At 46.0% G+C, this 24400-nt stretch overlaps 1 protein-coding gene across 1 annotated transcript in view; it reads left to right on the top strand.

The window, feature by feature from the left end:
• LOC149443511 (uncharacterized) overlaps nucleotides 1-22238 on the top strand; it is a 186258-nt gene extending 164020 nt beyond the window's left edge. The window contains exons 19-22 of the mRNA XM_089655596.1: nucleotides 277-327; nucleotides 5695-5741; nucleotides 19166-19446; nucleotides 21640-22238. Coding sequence (XP_089511722.1) covers nucleotides 277-327; nucleotides 5695-5741; nucleotides 19166-19446; nucleotides 21640-21667 — 407 coding nt within the window. The 3' untranslated portion in view covers nucleotides 21668-22238. The remainder of the gene's footprint in view (nucleotides 1-276; nucleotides 328-5694; nucleotides 5742-19165; nucleotides 19447-21639) is intronic.
• The last annotated feature ends 2162 nt before the right edge of the window (nucleotides 22239-24400 follow it).

The raw sequence follows: 24400 nt of genomic DNA, 5'->3' as shown, positions 1-24400 counted from the left end.
TATCTGTGGGCCTGCTGTCTCCATAGTGTAAGGTATTGGAACTTATTTGTTGAAATAGGATGAGTACAATGTGTCAGTGTTGCTCTTAGCAACCAGTCAGTTATATTCAGTTATCTCTTAACCTGTGCTAGAACAAAAGGTTTGATGGATTGCTGACTTTTCTCTTCTCTTTGGTTTGATAAACGCAGCATTTTGCATTAATTGTTACTTGCTACAAGTTTTTGACGTGTCAGAAATGGATGGTACATACATATCTAATGTGTTTTATTTTCATAGGAGAAATTGAAACATTACAATCAACAATTCCAACATTAAAAAGACCTATAGGTATGATGTATATTCTTCTGACAAAAAAAACAGAAAACAAAACAGAACAAGGTAACATGGCATGAATTAAAAATGTTGGTCTACCCATGTACCGTATATACTCGAGTATAAGCCGACCCGAATATAAGCCGAGGTACCTAATTTTACCACAAAAAACTGGGAAAAACTATTGACTCGAGTATAAGCCAAGGGTGGGAAATGAGGCACCTACTAGTCAATGTAAAAAATTGGTGTCAGTGGGAGGAATAGTGCCCCATCATTGGTATCAGTGGGAGGAATAGTGCCCCATCGTTGGTGTCACTGGGAGGAACAGTGCCCCATCATTGGTGTCAGTGGGAGGAACAGTGCCCCATCATTGGTATCAGTGGGAGGAATAGTGCCCCATCATTGGTATCAGTGAGAGGAATAGTGTCCCATCGTTGGTGTCAGTGGGAGGAATAGTGTCCCATCGTTGGTGTCAGTGGGAGGAATAGTGCCCCGTCGTTGGTGTCAGTGGGAGGAATAGTGCCCCGTCGTTGGTGTCAGTGGGAGGAATAGTGCCCCGTCGTTGGTGTCAGTGGGAGGAATAGTGCCCCGTCGTTGGTGTCAGTGGGAGGAATAGTGCCCCATCGTTGGTGTCAGTGGGAGGAATAGTGCCCCATCGTTGGTGTCAGTGGGAGGAATAGTGCCCCATCATTGGTATCAGTGGGAGGAATAGTGCCCCATCGTTGGTATCAGTGGGAGGAATAGTGCCCCATCGTTGGTGTCAGTGGGAGGAATAGTGCCCCATCATTGGGGTCAGTGGGAGGAATAGTGCCCCATCATTGGTGTCAGTGGGAGGAATAATGCCCAATCATTAGTATCAGTGACACCAATGATGCGGCACTATTCCTCCCACTGACACTTGCTGACCCCCTGTTGCAGTATGGTGCTGCTGCAGCCAGCATACGTGGTTGCAGCAGCACCTCTGCACTGCACACTTACCGGCTTTTCCCTCACTCGATTTTCGCGGGTCCGCTCGGCTCCGCCTCCTCGCCCGTGATTGGCCACCTGTGTACCTTTCCTGAGCTACAGTTCTGGCGGCCAATCACCGGTGAGGAGGCGGAGCCGAGCGGCAGGAGTGAGGGAGTGGCCGGAGTGATGGAAGGAGCAGCGCTTCCTGGATGGATCATCGTGGGACCGGAGCCAGATAAGAGACAGCAGCCTCTGCCCACCCCAGTATGCGCCCCCTTGACGGAGGGGCGCGCCCCACTATCTGCAGATGTTGACTCGAGTATAAGCCGAGGGGGCTGTTTTTCAGCACAAAAAATGTGCTGAAAAACTCGGCTTATACTCGAGTATATACGGTAGGTTCTTGCCAAAGCACCAGCTGATGCTTGTGGGACTGCTTGCCCCGACCAGCACCAGTCCATACACACCAGCTCCTATTGCTCAGCCTAGGGGATGGCTTTTTGATATTTATTGCTTGAAGAATTTTAAACAGGAGAGGGCGTCAGATACTCCAAAACGCTGCACAGTAACAGGAGGAAACTTTCATCTAGGCTCCCACTCCAGCATTTTGCTCAGGATAGGAGGAGAACAGGAGGAATGGCCTGTACACTTAGACTCTATGAGAGTCCTCTCAGTCCAAGATACCTCTGGCACTTTTATCCCAAAAGCACACAGTGATCACAATTCAGGGTCAGAACTCAAAAGTCCCCAGGACAGCTGCACACCTTCCAGCTTCCTCCGGGCATGGTCCAGTGATGGACACAATCCTTCTCCAGACCAGATCCATTATGGTGAAGTCCTACAGCTCCAAAAAGATTGATTCAGGCTTTCAGCTTTGCCACAGCTGAGACCTCGAATAGCAGCTACTCAGTCCACACGCTGCCTCCTAGGGCAGCAGTCCCAGAGGCTTTGTAAGCCTCCCTGCTGAGGGAAGAACAAAGGAAGAAGTCAAAAACTAAATATGCCTACCATCCTACGCTGGCAGGGTGCTACATCTAGAATCAGATTTGTTGAATGTTAACATAGATCTAAGTTGGCCACCCTGTCCCGGGCTGTGTCTACCACCTTTTGGGCCCCTGCTGTCAGAGTTGCAGTGGAATGCTGGGTGCTGCAACAGAAAGTACCTTCAGGCACTACAAGTATAGACTGAGACAGATGGGGAGGGAGAAGCCTAGGAGAGAGTGATCAAGTGAGGGTAAATTTAGTAATCACTGCACTAGGAGGTAAAATGTTACTAAACTCCATACCCTGCATTCACTATATCTGGTCTCCCCATACCCTGCATTCACTATATCCGGTCTCCCCATACCCTGCATTCACTATATCCGGTCTCCCCATACCCTGCATTCACTATATCCGGTCTCCCCATACCCTGCATTCACTATATCCGGTCTCCCCATACCCTGCATTCACTATATCCGGTCTCCCCATACCCTGCATTCACTATATCCGGTCTCCCCAGACCCCGCATTCACTATATCCGGTCTCCCCGGACCCTTCATTCACTATATCCGGTCTCCCCGGACCCTTCATTCACTATATCCGCTCTCCCCGGACCCTTCATTCACTATATCCACTCTCCCCGGACCCTGCATTCACTATATCTGCTCTCCCCGGACCCTGCATTCACTATATCTGCTCTCCCCTGACCCTGCATTCACTATATCCGCTCTCCCCGGACCCCGCATTCACTATATCCGCTCTCCCCGGACCCCGCATTCACTATATCCACTCTCCCCGGACCCTGCATTCACTATATCCGCTCTCCCCAGACCCCGCATTCACTAAATCCGCTCTCCCCTCACCCTGCATTCACTATATCCGGTCTCCCCGAAACCTGCATTCACTATATCCGCTCTCCCCGGACCCTGCATTCACTATATCTGGTCTCCCCGAAACCTGCATTCACTATATCTGGTCTCCCCGGACCCTGCATTCACTATATCTGGTCTCCCCGGACCCCGCATTCACTATATCCGCTCTCCCAGGACCCTGCATTCACTATATCCGCTCTTCCTGGACCCTGCATTCACTGTATCTGGTCTCCCAGGACCCCGCATTCACTATATCTGGTCTCCCAGGACCCCGCATTCACTATATCCGCTCTCCCCGGACCCTGCATTCACTATATCCACTCTCCCCAGACCCCGCACTCACTATATCTGGTCTCCCAGGACCCCGCATTCACTATATCCACTCTTCCTGGACCCCGCATTCACTATATCCGCTCTCCCACAGTACACACAACATGGAAATGCAATTATTGTAGTAAATATAAACTGCTAAATACCTTTTCTCATCAGGAGTTAGAGCAGTCTTGTGATTTCTATCTGTGTCCAGCCCAGCACTAGCTAAAGCTTGTAGGAAGAGTTTTCTTTCTGCTCTAGGAGGATGCAGGACCCCTGACCTCTGTCTGGACAGTGCTGATTGGCCCTGTGCTGATCACATGCACTCTCCCAAGAAAAAAAAAAACCTCTCTAGCAATATACACCAAACTGAGCATGTGCATGCCTATGGTTCAGTCTGGAGATAAGTGGTGGTCGCTTGAAAAAGGAGAGGAACGGAGAAGAAAGGATCAAACAGCCTTTTTACACATTGCAGAGGATTAACCCCTTAGTGTGTTCTTTATAGCGTATACAGACCTATTGTACTGTTGTGGGTTTAGCAACACTTTAAGAGAAATTGCTGCCTGACCACCAATGCACAGAAAGTGGCCTTCAAATAACACTGCCATTGACCATCATTGTGAAGGGAGGTTAAAAAACACTGGTACTGTTCAGGAGTAGGGTGTGTGAAGGGGGAAGAAAGAGTGGTGTGGGAGCAAGTGAACAGGTGAGGTCAATTTAACCCCGCTGTACTAGGGAGGGTAAAAGAAATCTGACAACCAGTGTTGGGGTAGGGGAGTTAAAAACAATGGAAATGATCACTAGTGGGGGAAGGGGGTGTGGAAAGGGTAAAATACACTAGGCACTGGCACTGATCACCAATGTGGGGAGTGGAGGGGGTAAAAGGCACGAGACACTGGCAGTGATTACCCGGAGAGGGGTGAAGAAGGTAGAAGACACTAGACAATGACACTAATCACCAATGTTCGGAGTGGAGGGGGTAAAAGGCGCTAGCACTGATCACAAATGTGGGGATGGAGGGGGTAAAAGACACTGGCACTGATCACCCGGAGAGGGTTGGAGAACACTAGACAATGACACTAATCACCAATGCGGAGGGTGTAAATGACAATGACATCGATCACCAGTGTGGTAGGTGGAGGGGGTAAAAGACACTGATAATGATCACCAATGTGGAGGGTGGAGGGGGTAAAAGACACTGATAATGATCACCAATGTGGAGGGTGGAGGGGGTAAAAGACACTGACAATGATCACCAATGTGGAGGGGGTAAAAGACACTGACACCGATCACCAATGTGGAGGGTGGAGGGGGTAAAAGACACTGACAATGATCACCAATGTGGAGGGTGGAGGGGGTAAAAGACACTGACAATGATCACCAATGTGGAGGGTGGAGGGGGTAAAAGGCACTAGCACTGATCTCAAATGTGGGGGGCGGAGGGGGTAGAAGACACTTGCACTGATCACAAATGCGGGGGATGGAGGGAATAAAAGACACTAGACAACGACATTAATCACCAATGCAGAGAGTGGAGGGGGTAAATACACTAGACACTTGCACTGATCACCAGTGTGGGAGGGTGGAGGGGGTAAAAGACACTGATCACCAATGTGAAGGGTGGAGGGGGTAAAAGTCACTAACACTGATCACCAATGTGAAGGGTGGAGGGGGTAAAAGACACTGATCACCAATGTGAAGGGTGGAGGGGGTAAAAGACACTGATCACCAATGCAGGGAAGAGTCTGGGGGGAGTTGTTGTTATTGTGGTAGCTGACACCAATGGATGGCTCCAACTTTCCCTTGGGTATGCGTTGTGGTATATTGCAAAAAATGCAGAGGAACCAAAATATTCAGGTGTTAAAGTGCATTAAAACCTCTTTATTTTGAATGGACTGCATAACTAGTGGATACAAGGTACCTCAATGCAAGAAACTGCACTCAGGAAGTTCTCCGATACTTGAGGCCTGCTGTTATTCTGAAGGTGACAAGCTGCCATGCTAATATAACAATACCTGACCCCTCAACTATCACCTTTCCTATCACCTCCACTGCTGGAAATTTCTGAGCAGTCCATCTTCAAAAGACACTGATACTAAAGAGCACAGAGTGGCCAGAACAACCATATGGACCCACCATTAATTGCTAAAAACTAATTTCAACTGAAAGTGTACTTTTTAATTTGTTACTCTCGTATACTTGCAAATATTTAAAAAAAGTTACAAATCAATCCTCATAATGTTGATATTAGTTTGCTTTGTATTCATTTCAGATGAGATGGATATGGTGGATGAAAACCAGGCACAGCAAAGTAAGAAGGTGAGGCTGACTTGGGGTAACTAAAAATAGGAAGTTTTTCCTGAAATGGACCTATTCCAGTTATTTCTTCATTTGATGAAGATTATATTGCATAAGGTACCAAGTGGCAACATTGGGTGTTTGTTAGCCCATGGATATGTTATCAGACCTAGAGGGGAGAATCGCTGGTGTTTGCTTACAGCTGAACTGCAGGCCAGAAGTTAAAGCCATAATAAACTCTAACCCAAAAATGTAATATATTGCAACTAACCAATCATTAGATGTGATGGCTGCATTAGTTTCCATTTTTAGGCTTTTTTCCTTTATTTCACCTGATGATCTGGCCAGTAACACACTTTTTGTCTTAGGGTGTCTCCAGTCTGGATAAAGAAGCATCTGAGACACCTTTAGACAACAGCAATGTCAGCTTGGTGGAGGGTAGTGTTAGACTAATGGATTTGGATGGACTCAACTACCAAATTAAAGATGAACTCCAACTCACACTTTACAAGCAGTTATAGCAACAGCTTTTTCCTTTTGGGATAAAGGTTTTACATAGATAAATAAATTCCGATCATTGTAAGCACCTCTGTTAGTGGTAAATGGTTTGTCCTAACTGACACTTTTGCTGGTCAGCTTGGTCTGTTAAGGGAGTTGGAAAATAACACATTTACTGAGAGGATCACCAGGTGAAAATAAAGGAAAAAGAAAACTAACGCATCTACCACATCTAAGGATTGGTAATCTGTGATATAATAAATGATTGTTTCTTAGTTTAATGCTGCTTTAAATACACAGATGAGACAAATATATTAGAGTCATTTTATGTTCCCAAGGATTTGTATGTGTGCCCATCCACTTCCGAGACACAAACAACTCTGACACATAGAACAGTCAGGCACAGGATACCACTTCCTCCTGTCAACTTGTTTCTATTTAGTATATTTACATAATGCCAACCCAGATACCTTGCAATGCTGACCCTCCCTTTCTCAGTCTGAGTACTGCTGTATAAGATATTATACCAAAGACATTTAAAAATGTACATGTAATAATTTACTAAAGTGTTTCTAAAGGCTTATTTTAAAGAAATCACAACAAACATGCTATACTTACCTGCTCTGTGTAATGGTTTTGCACAGAGCAGCCCGGATCCTCCTCTTCTTGGGTCCCCTGCCCCTGGCCCCTCCCTCCTGTCGGGTGCCCCCACAGCAAGCAGCTTGCTATAGGGGCACCCACTGCTCTGTGTGTCCATTCACACACGGAGCCACGGTTCAGCCCCACCAACTCTCTCTTTGCATTGGCATAGAATACATGAAGGTAAAAAAAAACCTTCTACCTTTTATTATATTATTATACAGTATTTATAAAGTGCCAACAGTTCGCTCAGCGCTGTACAATATAATGGGAGACAATACATGAGACAGTACAATAACAATACAATGCGATACACGAGGGGTTCGAGGGCCCGGCTCCTTGGAACTTACAATCTAGGAGGGAGGGGATAGTGGTACAGGAGAAAGCTGTGGGGGATGGAGTGGTGGGAAGAGTGGAGGAGGTCGGCAATTAGCAGGGGGTGGAGTAGGCTTCCCTGAAGAGATGGGTTTTCAGGGTGCGCCTAAAGGAGAGGAGAGTAGGTGATAATCTGATGGGTTGGGGCAGGGAGTTCCAGAGGATGGGTGACACCCTGGAGAAGTCCTGGAGGCGGGCATGGGAGGAGGAGACCAGGGAACTAGAGAGAGACCTTTACAACCACTTTAATGGAATTCTAGCTGTATTTATTTTCAGTTTATTTTTTTTCTATCAGGAGTTCATCTTCAGCGGTGTATATTATTTTGAAGCAGAGCTCTAGCCAAAAATACCAAGATAAAAATGAAAAGTCTATTAAAAGATAAAGTAACAAAACCTCATTCATTCAGCCCAATTCTTCCAAGCGCAATTCATGCAGGACTCCTCTTCCCCCAAGTCTGTGACTGGACAGTGAAAAGAGAAGCAGCACAATACTGAACTCATCTCTCTGTCTCTCTGCTCTCTCTTCCTATTGGATTTGGGAACCAGACTGTCCGAAATTCTTCACATCCAGTTTGCACAGATATCTTCAGGTTCCTCCTTACTGTGCTCAGCTTATGAGCTGCTATCAGGTGAAGGCCACTGACATTTTTTCCCTACTCATCTTTTCTGATGTGAGGCGATACCTGGACCCTACAGAGGTTACACAGGCAGTCCACCTCCTCGAGGATGGCACATCAATATGTGCCATTGCCAGAAGGTTTGCTGTTCCTTCCAGCACAGTCTCAAGAGCATGGAGGAGATTCCAGGAGATAGGCAGTTACTCTAGGAGAGCTGGACAGGGCCGTAGAAGGTCCTTAACCCATCAGCAGGACCGGTATCTGCTCCGTTGTGCAAGAAGGAACAGGATGAGCACTGCCAGAGCCCTACAAAATGACCTCCAGCAGGCCACTGGTGTAAATTTCTCTGACCAAACAATCAGAAACAGACTTGATGAGGGTGGCCTGAGGGCCCGACGTCCTCTAGTGGGCCCTGTGCTCACTGCCCCATAGAGCTCAATTGGTATTTGCCATTGAACACCAGAATTGGCAGGTCCACCACTGGCGCCCTGTGCTTTTCACAGATGAGAGCAGGTTCCCCCTGAGCACATGTAACAGACTAGAAAGGGTCTGGAGAAGCCGTGGAGAACGTTCTGCTGCCTGTAACATGGTTCAGCATGACCGTTTTGGTGGTGGGTCAGTGTTGGTCTGGGGAGGCATATCCATGGAGAGACGCCAGACCTCTACAGGCTAGACAATGGCACCCTGACTGCCATTAGGTATCGGGATGAAATCCTTGGACCCATTGTTGGACCGTACGGTGGTGCAGTGGGTTCTGGGTTCTTCCTGGTGCATGAGAATGCCCAGCCTCATGTGGGGAGAATATGCAGGCAGTTCCTGGAGGATGAAGGAATTGATACCATTGAATGGCCCCCACGCTTGCCTGACCTAAATCCAATAGAACATCTCTGGGATGAAATGTTTTGGTCCATCCGTCGCCGCCAGGTTGCATCTCAGACTGTCCAGGAGCTCAGTGATGCCCTGGTCCAGATCTGGGAGGAAATCCCCCAGGACACCATCCGTCGTATCATTAGGACCCTCCCCCAACATTTTCAGGCATGCATAGAAGCATGTGGGAGTCATACAAACTACTGAGGACCATTCTGAACTGAAATTTCAAATGAAATTTTAGCAAAATGGACTAGCCTGCTGCATCATTTTTTCACTTTGATTTTCGGGATGTCTTTGAATTCAGTCCTCTGTAGGTCGATCATTTTTATTTCCATCAAACAATGCGGCATCCTTAGGTTCCTCACACATCACCCGTCCATATCAGTAGATGCCCAGCAGGAGATTTTTCCCCATTGAGATCTGGTGTTCCTTTCTTTTTTTTGAACAGTGTATCTCCCATAGTTTGTAGACTCTACAACTTTCACACAAACCAATTAATATACACTTATTGAGATTTTTTTTGTACCAAAGACATGTAGCAGAATATATTTTGGTCTAAATTTTATTGGATATGTTTTATAGAAGAAAATATGGATTTTTTGAATATAATAAAAATTAAAAAACCCAGCGGTGATCAAATACCAGAAAAAGAAATCTCTATATGTGTGAAAAAAAATTATATTAATTTCATTTGGATACAGTGTTGCATAACCAAGCAATTACCAGTTAAAGTAGCGCAGCACTGAATAGAAAAAAAGGCCTGGCCATGAAGGAGGTAAAACCTTCCAGAGATCAACTGGTTGATGAGCTCATTTTGAAAAGCAATGTAGAAATCTGTAGAGTAAACTATAACACACTGATATTCCGGGACCACTGCGGATCTTGTTCACATAATGACAGACAGCAGGGGGTGAAATAATCCACATCGTGTATATACAGTGCCCTGAGTGAGAAAATATTGAAACCCTTTGAAATTTTCCACATTTCGTCATGTTACAACCAAAACATAAATGCATTTTATTGGGCTTTGATGTGATAGACCAACACAAAGCGGCACATCATTGTGAAGTGGAAGGAAAATGATAAATGGTTTTCAACATTTGTTTACAAATAAATATCTGAAAAGTGTGGCAGCATTTGTATTCAGCCCCCTTTACTCTGATACCCCTAACTAAAATCTAGTGGAACCAATTGCCTTCAGAAATCACCTAATTAGTAAATAGAGTCCCCCTGTGTGTCATGTGATCTCAGTATAATTACAGCTGTTCTGTGAAGCCCTCAGAGGTTTGTTAGAGAACATTAGTGAACAAACAGCATCATGGAGGCCAAGGAACACACCAGACAGGTCAGGGATAAAGTTGTGGAGTAGTTTAAAGCAGGGTCAGGTTATAAAAAAATATCCCAAGCTTTACACATCTCATGGAGCACTGTTCAATCCATCATCCGAAAATGGAAAGAGTATGGCAAACATACCAAGACATGGCCATCCACCTAAACTGACAGGCCGGGCAAGGAGAGCATTCATCAGATAAGCAGCCAAGAGGCTCATGGGAACTCTGGAGGAGCTGCAGAGATCCACAGCTCAGGTGGGGGAATCTGTCCACAGGACAACTATTAGTCGTGCACTCCACAAATCTGGCCTTTATGGAAGAGTGGCAAGAAGAAAGCCATTGTTGGAAGAAAGCCATAAATCCTGTTTGCAGTTTGTGAGAAGCCATGTGGGGGACACTGCAAACATGTGGTGCTCTAGTCAGAAGAGACCAAAATTGAACTTTTTGGCCTAACAGCAAAATGCTGTGTGGCAGAAACCTAACATCGAACACAGCATCCCCACCGTGAAACATGGTGGTGGCAACATCATCTTTTGGAGATGCTTTTCTTTAACAGGGACAGGGAAGCTGGTCAGAGTTAATGGGAAGATGGATGGAGCCAAATACAGGGCAATCTTAGAAGAAAACCTGTTAGAGTCTGCAAATGACTTGAGACCGGGGCGGAGGTTCACCTTCCAGCAGGACAACGACCCGAAACATCCAGCCAGAGCTCCAATGGAATGGTTTAGATCAAAGCATATTCATGTGTTAGAATGGCCCAGTCACAGTCCAGACCCAAATCCAATGGAGAATCTGTGGCAAGACTTAAAAATAGCTGTTCACAGACCACCTACACCCAATCTGACAGAGCTTGAGCTATTTTGCAAAGAAGAATGGGCAGAAATGTCCCTCTCTAGATGTGCAAAGCTGGGAGAGACGTCCCCAAAAAGATTTGCAGCTGGAATTGCAGCCAAAGGGGGTCCTACAAAGTATTGACTCCGGGGGACCGAATACAAATGCTGCCATGGATCTTGCTTTGTGCAATGGTGCGCAGTCATGTTGGAACAGGAAGGGGCCATCCCCAAACTCTTCCCACAAAGTTGGGAGCATGAAATTGTCCAAAATGTCACCTAAAGAGTTCCCTTCACTGGAACTAATTGGCCAAGCCCAACCCTTGAAAAACAACCCCCACCATAATCCCCCCTCCACCAAACTTTACACTTGGCAAAATGCAGTCAGGCAAGTACCGTTCTCATGGCAACCGCCAAACACAGACACATCCATCAAATTGCCAGACAGAGAAGCGTGATGGGTTCTCTGGAGTGACCAATCTCCACTGCTCGAGTCCAGTGGCGGCATGCTTTACACCACAGAATCTGACGATTTGCATTGCACTTGGTGATGGAAGGCTTGGATGCAGCTGCTCAGCCATGGAAACCCATTCCATGAAGCTCTCTACGCACTGTTGTTGGGCTCATCTGAAGGCCACACCAAGTTTGGAGGTCTTTAGCAATTGACTCTGCAGACAGTTGGCGACTTCTGCGCACTGTGCTCTTCAGCATGCGCTGACCCCGCTCTGTCATGTGACGTGGCCTACCACTTGGTGGCTGAGTTGCTGTTGTTCCCAGTTGCTTCCACTTTGTTATAATCCCACTAACAGTTGAGCGTGGAATATTTAGTAGCCAGGAAATGTCACGGATGGACTTATTGCCCAGGTGGCCACCTATCACGGGACCACGCTTGGAGTCACTGAGCTCCTGAGAGCGACCCATTCTTTCACCAATGTTTGTAGAAGCAGTCTGCATGCCTAGGGGCTTGATTGTATACACCTGTGTCCATGGAGGGGATTGGAACACCTGAATCACATGATTTGGAGGGGATTGGAACACCTGAATCACATGATTTGGAGGGCTGGTTCAATACTTTTGGCAATATAGTGTGTGTGTGTGTGTGTGTGTGTGTGTGTGTGGGGGGGGGGGGGGTGACCCCTTCTACCTCCTGTAGGGGGGGTGGATGATCCCTCCTGCCTCCTGTAAAAGTAGTCCAGCGGCTAAATAGCCTCTAGGATGGCTTTTACAAAAAACCGGATCGCCTGAAAAGAAAAAAAGAAACAACATTGGTATTATGCCTTCAGCTGCTTGTAAAGTAATGTATTACTACGGTGGAATTTTTTCAAGCTTCATTCCCTTTAACCCTCAGATGGGGAGAGGGTTGGAGGGCAATAATAATCTACTTTATAGAAGTGCTGAAGAATGGATGTGGATGAATGCTTTGCACCATTACCTAAACGAAAGTCCCGATATATTGGCTGCAGCTTTAAGGGGGTATATAGGGCAAACAGCCCAAAGCCAATCCCCTACCATGCCCTGAGGAAGTCCCAGTCCGGAAGCAGGCTGAAACCTGTAGGTGCTGAGGACCCAGAATCCAGCTTAGCATGCAAAGGACACACAGCATTGCACTGTATATTACAAGGATAATGTACATGAAGCATTGCACAGTGTTAACAGGCAGCTAAATCTCCAGTTCATGTGGACCACCAAGGAGTGGTGAGACCCATGCAATCCAATCCAGGCTGGACTCGCTGTCATAGGAGTGACTTGCATGCCACTTAGGACTCACCTACGCATACAGTGGGCCCCACCTCAGTGTATCAGTGTATTTATAGTGAACTGATTTTACAGTGTTGCTTTTTGGATTGCCATATTGCATACTGTGCATTTCCCGTTGTCACCATCTATCTTGCAGGGTATCTGGGTCCAGTATTCCATCATCAGCAGGAGGGGGGTGGGGGTGTATCAGGAAGAAAGGGATCATTCGCAGGGTTGCTGGGGGAGGGGGGTGGTGGTGCAGGTAGAGAGGGTATAGACACACAGCCAACACTGTTTAAGAGGGTGGGGGCCAGAGGGTAGTATGGGATGGGAGGGGGGGTCTATAACCCAGGTTTAACACTGGATATGTTTGTTTACAATTGTTATACTATTTTCATATAACATAAATATTTTGTATTAGCCACAAGTTGGTGTCCTATCCATTTTTCTTTCTGTTGGATACTTCACCCTGGTACGCTGCAACGAATATGTACATGATGCGGTCTATAGGTGGTTACAGCGGACTTTGCACTCCATGCAGTCTAGCCCAAATCTCAATGTAAGATACTACAATACAGTGTAATACCATCTTATAGTGACATTTGGGCTACTTATCATTCCTTGGGATCCTGTCGGATGGAAAGTGGTATTACCCATCTATAAGTGCTGTAGACAAAGGTAAGTATAACAACTAACTTTATTTCCACCCCAGGTTGTTTTTTTTGCAGTGTTTCTGCCTGGGTGGTCACACAAAATAAGTGAACCTTGCAATTCCAGGGTGAACTCCAGGCTCCTTTTCACACTTAGTAGGCTACTGTTAACTGCTATGCTGAAAATAAAAATTTGCTGTCATAGAATTCAGTAGCTGCAGTTCGCTTAATAAACACAAATAAGAAAGTCAGAGCAAACACTCCCCCCCCCCCCCCCCTACCTCCCCCCCTACCTCCCACCCTCTCCCTCTCTGCTTGTTCTGTTCACAGGAGGCTATGCAGAAATTCCATCAAGGAATCTGAAGGCAAACGGCTCCTGCAGGGCTCTCTAAATAAATAAATAATAAATATATATTAAACTGCAAATGAATCCGATACTAAATACGTGACACATCAAGTGGTAATGTGCAAAACCTGGTCCCAAATATGGACCTATATAAAGTGCAAATGAACACGCACACAATCCCAAATAGGGATAAATAATGTGATACAGTGAATACCAAACGATGAAATCGCTGAAAGTGACTAGTGCTATTACCTCCCAATAAAAAAAACTGCTAAATACGTATGAAATAAACACATCAAGTGATAATGTGCAAAAACAGGTCCCAAATATGGACCTATATAAAGTGCAAATGAACACGCACACAATCCCAAATTGGTATTCACTGTATCACTTTATTTATCCCTATTTTGGGATTGTGTGTTTTTTTGCACTTTATATAGGTCCATATTTGGGACCAGGTTTTGCCCATTATCACTTGATGTGTTTATTTCATACGTATTTAGCAGTTTTTTTTATTGGGAGGTAATAGCACTAGTCACTTTCAGCGATTTCATCGTTATGGATAAATAATGTGATACAGTGAATACCAAACGGTGAAATCGCTGAAAGTGACTAGTGCTATTACCTCCCAATAAAAAAAACTGCTAAATACGTATGAAATAAACACATCAAGTGATAATGTGCAAAAACAGGCCCCAAATTTGGACCTATATTAAACACACAATCCCAAAATAGGGATAAATACAGTGATATAGTGAGTACCAATCAATGAACTCGCTGAAAGTGACTGGTGCTAATGCCTCCCACAATATATCATAAATCTGATAAATACAGATGAAATATATAACTAGCAATAAATAAATAAAGTCCAAAAAATGTCCAAAAAATATGTGCAGGAAAATCAGTGCAAAAATGTAGGTAATTGTGCTTCAGCTTTCCCCTCTAAATGCTTTTAGTGCTTGTGAGACACTCCGGTGGATCAATATCCATAAATGGCCAGATTGCCTCCTCACTTCCTTACCGCGACCCCTAAGGGCCTCAACGCTTTATACAGCAGACAACTCCACACCATGCGGCATCACATGAACCCGGCTCCAATGGCTCCACTTAACCTCTACTGATGATTTCCTTACAGCACTGGCTCTCCCTTCAATCTGTGGTCACCACAGTTCAACTCATAGGTGCATATCATTATACCAGGGCCTTCTTTTTCCAGTTCCCATTATGGTTACTATTTTTTCAGGGCTCATTGGATACCACCGTGCAACCATTTCATCTGTATTCATCAGATTTTTTATATATTGTGGGAGGCATTAGCACCAGTCACTTTCAGCGAGTTCATTGATTGGTACTCACTATGGCAGGCATGTCCAAAGTCCGGCCCGCGTTCCGGACTGAAACGGCCCCACAGGTGAGCTACCCAAATATATAACTTACGGCCCCCGGTAGTGATTCCCTGAAAGCTACTGAGGACTTCAGCGATCTCTTGACATCATTAGCTGGCGAAGGAAGGAGAGCCCAAATCTCACGACGTCCGAGATCTCGTGAGATTTGGGCTTTCCTTCTCTGTGTGCCGGCTGATGACGTCAATTCCTGCTCGACAGATCCCTGGAGTCCTCAGTGGCGTTCCCAGAATCACTAGTGGAGGGCCGTAAGTTATATATTGGGCAGCTCATCTGTGGGGTCCGGAACGTGGGCCGAGGGATCCCAGGTGGAGCGCAGGGAATTACTACTGGGGCTACCATTTACCATTATTTACTATGTCCGCAGTCTCTGGTCATCTCCTGTACTGTGTCCGCAGTCTCTGGTCATCTCCTGTACTGTGTCCGCAGTCTCTGGTCATCTCCTGTACTGTGTCCGCAGTCTCTGGTCATCCCCTGTATTGTGTCCGCAGTCTCTGGTCATCTCCTGTACTGTGTCCGCAGTCTCTGGTCATCTCCTGTACTGTGTCCGCAGTCTCTGGTCATCTCCTGTATTGTGTCCGCAGTCTCTGGTCATCTCCTGTATTATGTCCGCAGTCTCTGGTCATCCCCTGTACTGTGTCCGCAGTCTCTGGTCATCTCCTGTACTGTGTCCGCAGTCTCTGGTCATCTCCTGTACTGTGTCTGCAGTCTCTGGTCATCTCCTGTACTGTGTCTGCAGTCTCTGGTCATCTCCTGTACTGTGTCTGCAGTCTCTGGTCATCTCCTGTACTGTGTCCGCAGTCTCTGGTCATCTCCTGTACTGTGTCCGCAGTCTCTGGTCATCCCCTGTACTGTGTCCGCAGTCTCTGGTCATCTCCTGTACTGTGTCCGCAGTCTCTGGTCATCTCCTGTACTGTGTCCGCAGTCTCTGGTCATCTCCTGTACTGTGTCCGCAGTCTCTGGTCATCTCCTGTACTGTGTCCGCAGTCTCTGACCATCTCCTGTACTTTGTCCGCAGTCTCTGGTCATCTCCTGTACTATGTCTGCAGTTCATTGGTTCAGAATTTTTTTTTCCTGTTTTTTGCCTCTAAAACCTAGGTGCGTCTTATGGTCAGGTGCGTCTTATGGAGCGAAAAATACGGTATCAATTTGGGCTATAATGGATTGGTGCTCAGGATCGCTTGACGTCATCAGACAGTGCAAGGAGAAACAAAGCCCAAATCTCGCGACCTCCGAGATCTCGCGAGATTTGGGCTTTCCTTCTCCCTGTGCTGGCAGAGTGATTTAACACCTGTTTAGATTTGTCATCCAAGTCACAGAATGAAAAGTATGCCGTTTTCAATAAACTTTTGCATAAAATAGTTCATTTGCATTTAATGTTAATGGTTCATCAGAATGTCGGGCAAAATGGTCGGCCCTCGCACATGTTCACTTCATCAAATCTGGCACTCTTCCAAAAAAGTTTGGACACCCCTGCACTATGGTGTCCGTTTATGAACCAGCAGTAATAGATCGCTGCTCAGTTCTCCGGCGTTCTCGGAGAACACAGTTCTCCTGTGAATGCCGTTTATGAAGCGATGTAGATCAGTTCTCCAAACGAAGGCAGAACGGTCTACAAACGCTGGAAAATGGCTGATTTTACTATAATCTCGCGAGATTACAGTAAAAGATCAGTTTACTAAGCAGAGGTAAATTATCTCTGCTTATTTTGCGGTCCCTCCGATTCTCCAGCTCTGGGCTGGAGAATGTGGAGGGAGAACACAGATCTCCAGTGAAGGGCTGAACATGTTCTCCTGGGTGTTATAAACTGTGAATGACCAGAGAATAGCTGCGATCCTCTGAATCGCAGCTATTCTGTGTCATAAAAGGACACCTATATCACTTTATTTATCCCTATTTTGGGATTGTGTGTTTTTTTGCACTTTAATATAGGTCCAAATTTGGGACCTGTTTTTGCACATTATCACTTGATGTGTTTATTTCATACGTATTTAGCAGTTTTTTTTTATTGGGAGGTAATAGCACTAGTCACTTTCAGCGATTTCATCGTTTGGTATTCACTGTATCACATTATTTATCCCTATTTGGGATTGTGTGCGTGTTCATTTGCACTTTATATAGGTCCATATTTGGGACCAAGTTTTACACATTTCCACTTGCTGTGTCACGTATTTAGTATCTTGAAGGATTTATCACTAATTCACAGATTATTTGCAGTTTAATATATATTTATTTATTGATATTTATAGCGCTTCACCACCATTATTTATTACTACGTTACACCTTTGGTATAGGTAAAGGTGATAGCTGCTTGTGTGTCTATATATTTAATTATATCTGTTGAGCGCAGGAGGATTTTATCCTATTTTCCTGCAGTGCTCTCACAATGTTTTTTTAAATCAGTTTCGTGGGTACACAATACTATAAATGTATTTTTTAAATAATAACGTCCGTACAGAACAAGTTAGGCCCTTTTCACCTGGGCGTTCTGTATGTCTGTTTTTCACATGTCCGTTTACGGAGGAAAAACGGACCCCCGTGTATTTCTATGGACTAGTGCAGTGGTTGGCAAGCCGCGGCTCGCGAGCCACATGCGGCTCTTCTGTGTGCCTGGCACCCGCTCCCCTCCCTCCTCTCGGGCGGCCGCCCCAAAAGTCAGGACTCTGCAGCTGTCAGGATGTAGGCGGGGCAGCCAGGATGTAGGCGGGGCAGCGTGACGAACTCCTCTCCTCTCACAGTCCGCCCTGAAGACCAGAACGGCGCGGGAACACGGCGAGAAGAACGCGCGGAGCAAAGGTAAGTGAATTGACACTATAGGGGGGATGAATTACTATATGGGGGATGAATTACTATGGGGGATGAATTACTATATGGGGGATGAATTACTATATGGGGGATGAATTACTATGGGGGATGAATTACTATATGGGGGATGAATTACTATGGGGGATGAATTACTATATGGGGGATGAATTACTATGGGGGATGAATTACTATGTGGGGGATGAATTACTATATGGGGGATGAATTACTATATGGGGGATGAATTACTATGGGGGATGAATTACTATATGGGGGATGAATTACTATATGGGGGATGAATTACTATGGGGGATGAATTACTATATGGGGGATGTATTTTCAGTTTTAAAAATGTGGCTCTCAAAATAAATTTCAATCGTGGTTTTGGCGAGATTTGGCTCAGTTGAAAAAAAAGGTTGCCCACCACTGGACTAGTGGATGTAAGCCGATGATCATCTGTTTACATTCGTTAATGTCCGCTTTGGTTAACATCCATTTTTTTAAAGCAAGAAAACCTTTTTTTTTCCCGTTAAAAAAACCTGGAACAGACAAAAACAGCTGTAAACGGATGAATAACTGATGTGAAATGAGTCATGTTTTTTCCAAGAAAAAACACATCAACTGATGAAAAAAAACGAAATGCCCGTGTGAAAGGGACCTTAGTTGGTGGAGCAGAGCAGAGTATAGTATTCAGGTAATCGGGAACAGAGGCAGCAGAGTACTAGTGGAGCAGAGAACCTGTTTGTATTGGCAAAGAGGAGAAGGTAGTTATGGATGCCAAGTGGGAGTTGGCAGGGATGTGGTGTAACCCTGGATCAGATATAGTGTAAGGGGGGTGAAATGAGAAGAAGGGTCTATAGCAAAGGGTACGCTTGGTATAACAAAGAGGCTGGGGGAATTTGGGTGGAAAAGAGGTGCTGGAAGGGGGGAAGTGGTAGGGAGATGGCTTGGTGAGTCTGACGTAGGGGATAAGGTGGTAGGGAAGTACATGAAGTGGGGGGGGGGGGGGAGGTAGGAGGGTCAGAGGGAAGAGTTTTAAACAGGTGGGGGAGTAGTTCTGCCCGAGTGGGATGTCATGCTGTACCTGGGGAAAAGTGGATGGCAGGGTGGTGTTATGAGGGGGCTGGAGGTGGGAAGAGGTAAAGGTAGAGGGGCTTGCACAACGCAATACATACAGGTACTTTGGGAAGGTTCAATATGGTTCCATTTATAGTAAATGGCACCCAATAACACAAATACACATAACAAGAGTTATCCTACATTGAGGTAATGCACAAAATAATGCGCATAGGACTGAATCACAGTGGTGAGAACGAGCCCTTACGTTTCTGTAAACACTCTTCACAGGCAAAAGTGGATTTCACCCAACACACTTCAGAAAGCCTGCTTGAAAATATACTTCACTGTTTGCAGCCTAATAAATTAAAAGAGTTCAAAAAACGCCTGACGGATAAAGAATTTCTTAGGGGAAGCCAATACATGGCAATACCCACTTCAGAGCTGGAAGGCAAGGACCACATGGATGTGGCAGAACTTCTGATCAGACGCTACACAACACAAAAAGCATTCCAGGTTACTTTTCGTGTGCTGCAAGGGATTGGTGAGAAGGAGCTTGCAAAGGAACTCAGGTTAGTAAGTAAAAGATAGAACTATATATAGTAAAAAAAAGATATAAAATGTATAGAAATTGCATCAAATGAAACTTTATTAGAAAGGATTGTATAGGACAGGAAAATATAAATATATAATGTAGATATACAGGATGGGATGGAGGTGCGGTGACAGCGCCGTGTGGGGGGGTCAGTACAGGAATATAGATATACAGGACGGGATGGGGGTGCAGTGACAGGGTGGTGTGAAGGGGTCAGTACAGGAATATAGATATACAGGACGGGATGGGGGTGAGGTGACAGCGCTGTGTGAGGGGTCAGTACAGGAATATAGATATACAGGACGGGATGGGGGGGGCGGTGACAGCGCTGTGTGGGGGGTCAGTACAAGAATATAGATATACAGGACGGGATGGGGGTGAGGTGACAGCGCTGTGTGGGGGGTCAGTACAGGAATATAGATATACAGGACGGGATGGGGGTGCGGTGACAGGGTGGTGTGAAGGGGTCAGTACAGGAATATAGATATACAGGACGGGATGGGGGTGCGGTGACAGGGTGGTGTGAAGGGGTCAGTACAGGAATATAGATATACAGGACGGGATGGGGGGGGCGGTGACAGCGCTGTGTGAGGGGGTCAGTACAGGAATATAGATATACAGGACGGGATGGGGGGGGGCGGTGACAGCGCCATGCGAGGGGTCAGTACAGGAATCTAGATATACAGGACGGGATGGGGGGGGCGGTGACAGCGGTGTGTGAGGGGTCAGTACAGGAATATAGATATACAGGACGGGATGGGGGTGCGGTGACAGCGCTGTGTGAGGGGTCAGTACAGGAATATAGATATACAGGACGGGATGGGGGTGCGGTGACAGGGTGGTGTGAAGGGGTCAGTACAGGAATATAGATATACAGGACGGGATGGGGGGGGCGGTGACAGCGCTGTGTGAGGGGGTCAGTACAGGAATATAGATATACAGGACGGGATGGGGGGGGCGGTGACAGCGCCATGCGAGGGGTCAGTACAGGAATCTAGATATACAGGACGGGATGGGGGGGGCGGTGACAGCGGTGTGTGAGGGGTCAGTACAGGAATATAGATATACAGGACGGGATGGAGGTGCGGTGACAGCGCCGTGAGGGGGGGGGTCAGTACAGGAATATAGATATACAGGACGGGATGGGGGTGAGGTGACAGCCCCGTGTGGGGGGGGGTCAGTACAGGAATATAGATATACAGGACGGGATGGGGGTGAGGTGACAGCCCCGTGTGGGGGGGGGTCAGTACAGGAATATAGATATACAGGACGGGATGGGGGGGGCGGTGACAGCGCCATGCGAGGGGTCAGTACAGGAATATAGATATACAGGACGGGATGGGGGTGCGGTGACAGCGCAGTGTGAGGGGACAGTACAGGAATCTAGATATACAAGACGGGATGGGGGGGGCGGTGACAGCGCCGTGTGGGGGGGAGGTCAGTACAGGAATATAGATATACAGGACGGGATGGGGGGGCGGTGACAGCGCCGTGCGAGGGGACAGTACAGGAATATAGATATACAGGACGGGATGGGGGTGCGGTGACAGCGCTGTGTGAGGGGACAGTACAGGAATCTAGATATACAAGACGGGATGGGGGGGGCGGTGACAGTGCCGTGTGGGGGGGGGGTCAGTACAGGAATATAGATATACAGGACGGGATGGGGGGGGCGGTGGCAGCGCTGTGCGAGGGGACAGTACAGGAATCTAGATATACAAGACGGGATGGGGGGGGGGCGGTGACAGCGCCGTGTGGGGGGTCAGTACAGGAATATAGATATACAGGACGGGATGGGGGGGCGGTGACAGCGCCGTGCGAGGGGACAGTACAGGAATATAGATATACAGGACGGGATGGGGGTGCGGTGACAGCGCCGTGCAGGGGGTCAGTACAGAAATACAGGACGGGATGGGGGTGCAGTGACAGCGCCATGCAGGGGGTTCAGTACAGGAATATAGATATACAGGATGGGATGGAGGTGCGGTGACGGCGCCGTGCGAGGGGTCAGTACAGGAATATAGAACAGTATTAATGTCCTTTTTACATTTACAATGATCTGGATTTTTCAGGCCAGGATTTGGGTTTTTCCTCTATTTTATTATACTGTTGTCAGGTATGGGAATACTTTATTTTCTGGTGTAGTAAATATTGTTCTTTACTTCAACAGACCCAGGATTGGTGTTCAGGAACTTTAAAAACATCCTATGGATGGGACTCCACCTATTGGGAACATCCCAGAGAGGAATTGTGTACACCGATGTCGTCTTACTCAGGAATCTCCTTTGCAGCATTTTTATCATATTCGTTGATCATGGAGGACCAAGGACTACACGATGGATGGACCTCCATCACTGGGACCTCCTCCAGCATTGTGTATTATCATCAGCAACTGGCATGGCAAGGAAGAGAAGCAAAAGAAATGGGTTAAAGCTGAGGTTTAATCTTCTTATGGGGGGGTCTGCAAAAAGTTTCCACACTTTCCTAGTAATCAGAGTTAAAAGTGCAGAAACGTTTAGAAGAACCCTCGTATTTTCCTGCCGTGGTTCCTTCAGGACGTGTCCTATTTACAGGATCACTATGTTGAAATAAAGAGAAAAAAGCCTAAATAAGGAAACTCAATGCAACCAGCACGCCTAAGGACGAATGCTTTGAAATGTCATATTTTTGATCCATTGATCCACGAGACGTGTAATACATATCTACATCATTGGAAAGGTGCAGAACGACATTATTTTTGTTTTGGATGGATTAAATTTTGTTCAGTTACATTCGTTATGTTGGAATGATTCGTTTTTATAATTCATTTTGTGTTCATTTTCAATTTTTTTTTTTCTTCTGTCTCATTTCAAATTTTTCGGTTGGAGTTGTATTTGATTCGAATATCTAAAAATTAGTTAGGTACTACTTGTTCATCGACTGTTTAAATATTTGTGATTTTATCAAGTTTTCACAACATGGAAGCCTCCATTATGGGCCTAACAGAATGTGTAACATGAAATTATTAATATACAGGATTTATGGCACCAACAGTTTGCTCAGCACTTTACAATATAACGGGAGACAATACAGTTCAATACAAGAGGGATAGGAGGGCCTGATCCTGGGAGCTTACAATCTAAGAAAGTATAGGCAAGTCATTATTATAACATATAAAAATGGGTGAAACTACAAGAGTATCCACAACATGGGCTGGACCCCAAACACTTTGATGCTACTCATAAAATTCCTGCTATTACTATCGGAAAGACGAGGATTTTATAAGGACGTTTGTAGCAATAATATGATTGCAGAGATATCGTTATGCACAGTGTGAAGCTGGATTGTTATTTACACATTTCTTTTTAATTGGTAATGGAGCGCGACACTTTATTTGTATTTCTCTGTGACACAAAGGTATGAGTATGTGTGGAGTGTAAGCAAACCACATACAGTGAGGCAAAAAAGTATTTAGTCCCCACCAATTGTGCAAGTTCTCCCACTTACAAAGATGAGAGAGGCCTGTAATTGACATCATAGGTAGACCTCAACTATGAGAGACAAAATGAGAAAACAAATCCAGACAATCACATTGGCTGATCTGGAAAGAATTTATTTGCAAATTATGGTGGAAAATAAGTATTTGGTCACCTACAAACAAGCCAAGATTTCTGGCTCTCACAAACCTGGACCTTCTTCTTTAAGAGGCTCCTCTGTCCTGCACTCATTACCTGTATCAATGGCACCTGTTTGAACTTGTTATCAGTATAAAAGACACCTGTCCACAACCTCAAACAGTCACACTCCAAACTCCACTATGGTGAAAACCAAAGAGCTGTTGAAGGACACCAGAAACAAAATGGTAGACCTGCACCAGGCTGGGAAGACTGAATCTGCAATAGGCAAGCAGCTTGGTGTAAACAAATCAACTGTGGGAGCAATAATTAGAAAATGGAAGACATACAAGACCACAGATAATCTCCCTCGATCTTGGGCTCCACGCAAGATCTCACCCCGTGGGGTCAAAATGATCACAAGAACGGTGAGCAAAAATCCCAGGACCACATGGGGGGACCTAGTGAATGACCTGCAGAGAGCTGGGACCAACGTAACAAAGGCTACCATCAGTAACACACTACGCCGCCAGGGACTCAGATCCTGCAGTGCCAGACGTGTCCCCCTGCTTAAGCCAGTACAGGTCTGGGCCCATCTGAAGTTTGTTAGAGAGCATTTGGATGATCCAGAAGAGGATTGGGAGAATGTCATATGGTCAGATGAAACCAAAATAGAACTGTTTGGTAGAAACACAACTCGTCGTGTTTGGAGGAGAGAGAATGCTGAGTTGCATCCAAAGAACACCATACCTACTGTGAAGCATGGGGGTGGCAACATCATGCTTTGGGGCTGTTTCTCCGCAAAGGGACCAGGACGACTGATCCATGTACAGGACAGAATGAATGGGGCCATGTATCGTGAGATTTTGAGTGCAAACCTCCGTCCATCACCAAGGGCATTGAAGATGAAACATGGCTGGGTCTTCCAACATGACAATGATCCCAAACATACCGCCCGGGCAACGAAGGAGTGGCTTTGTAAGAAGCATTTCAAGGTCCTGGAGTGGCCTAGCCAGTCTCCAGATCTCAACCCCATAGAAAACCTTTGGAGGGAGTTGAAAGTCCGTGTTGCCCAGCGACAGCCCCAAAACATCACTGCTCTAGAGGAGATCTGCATGGAGGATGGGCCAACATACCAGCAACAGTGTGTGCCAACCTTGTGAAGACTTCCAGGAAACGTTTGACCTCTGTCATTGCCAACAAAGGATATATAACAAAGTATTGAGATGAACTTTTGATATTGACCAAATACTTATTTTCCACCATAATTTGCAAATAAATTCTTTCCAAATCAGCCAATGTGATTGTCTGGATTTGTTTTCTCATTTTGTCTCTCAT

The sequence above is a fragment of the Staurois parvus genome, unplaced genomic scaffold (genome assembly GCF_062004578.1).
Source record: "Staurois parvus isolate SC_StPar_1 unplaced genomic scaffold, SC_StPar_1.0 ptg000854l, whole genome shotgun sequence".
In the NCBI taxonomy this organism is placed as follows: domain Eukaryota; kingdom Metazoa; phylum Chordata; class Amphibia; order Anura; family Ranidae; genus Staurois; species Staurois parvus.
Note: the sequence above shows the minus strand (reverse complement) of the source record. Positions and strands in the feature narration are given on the sequence as shown.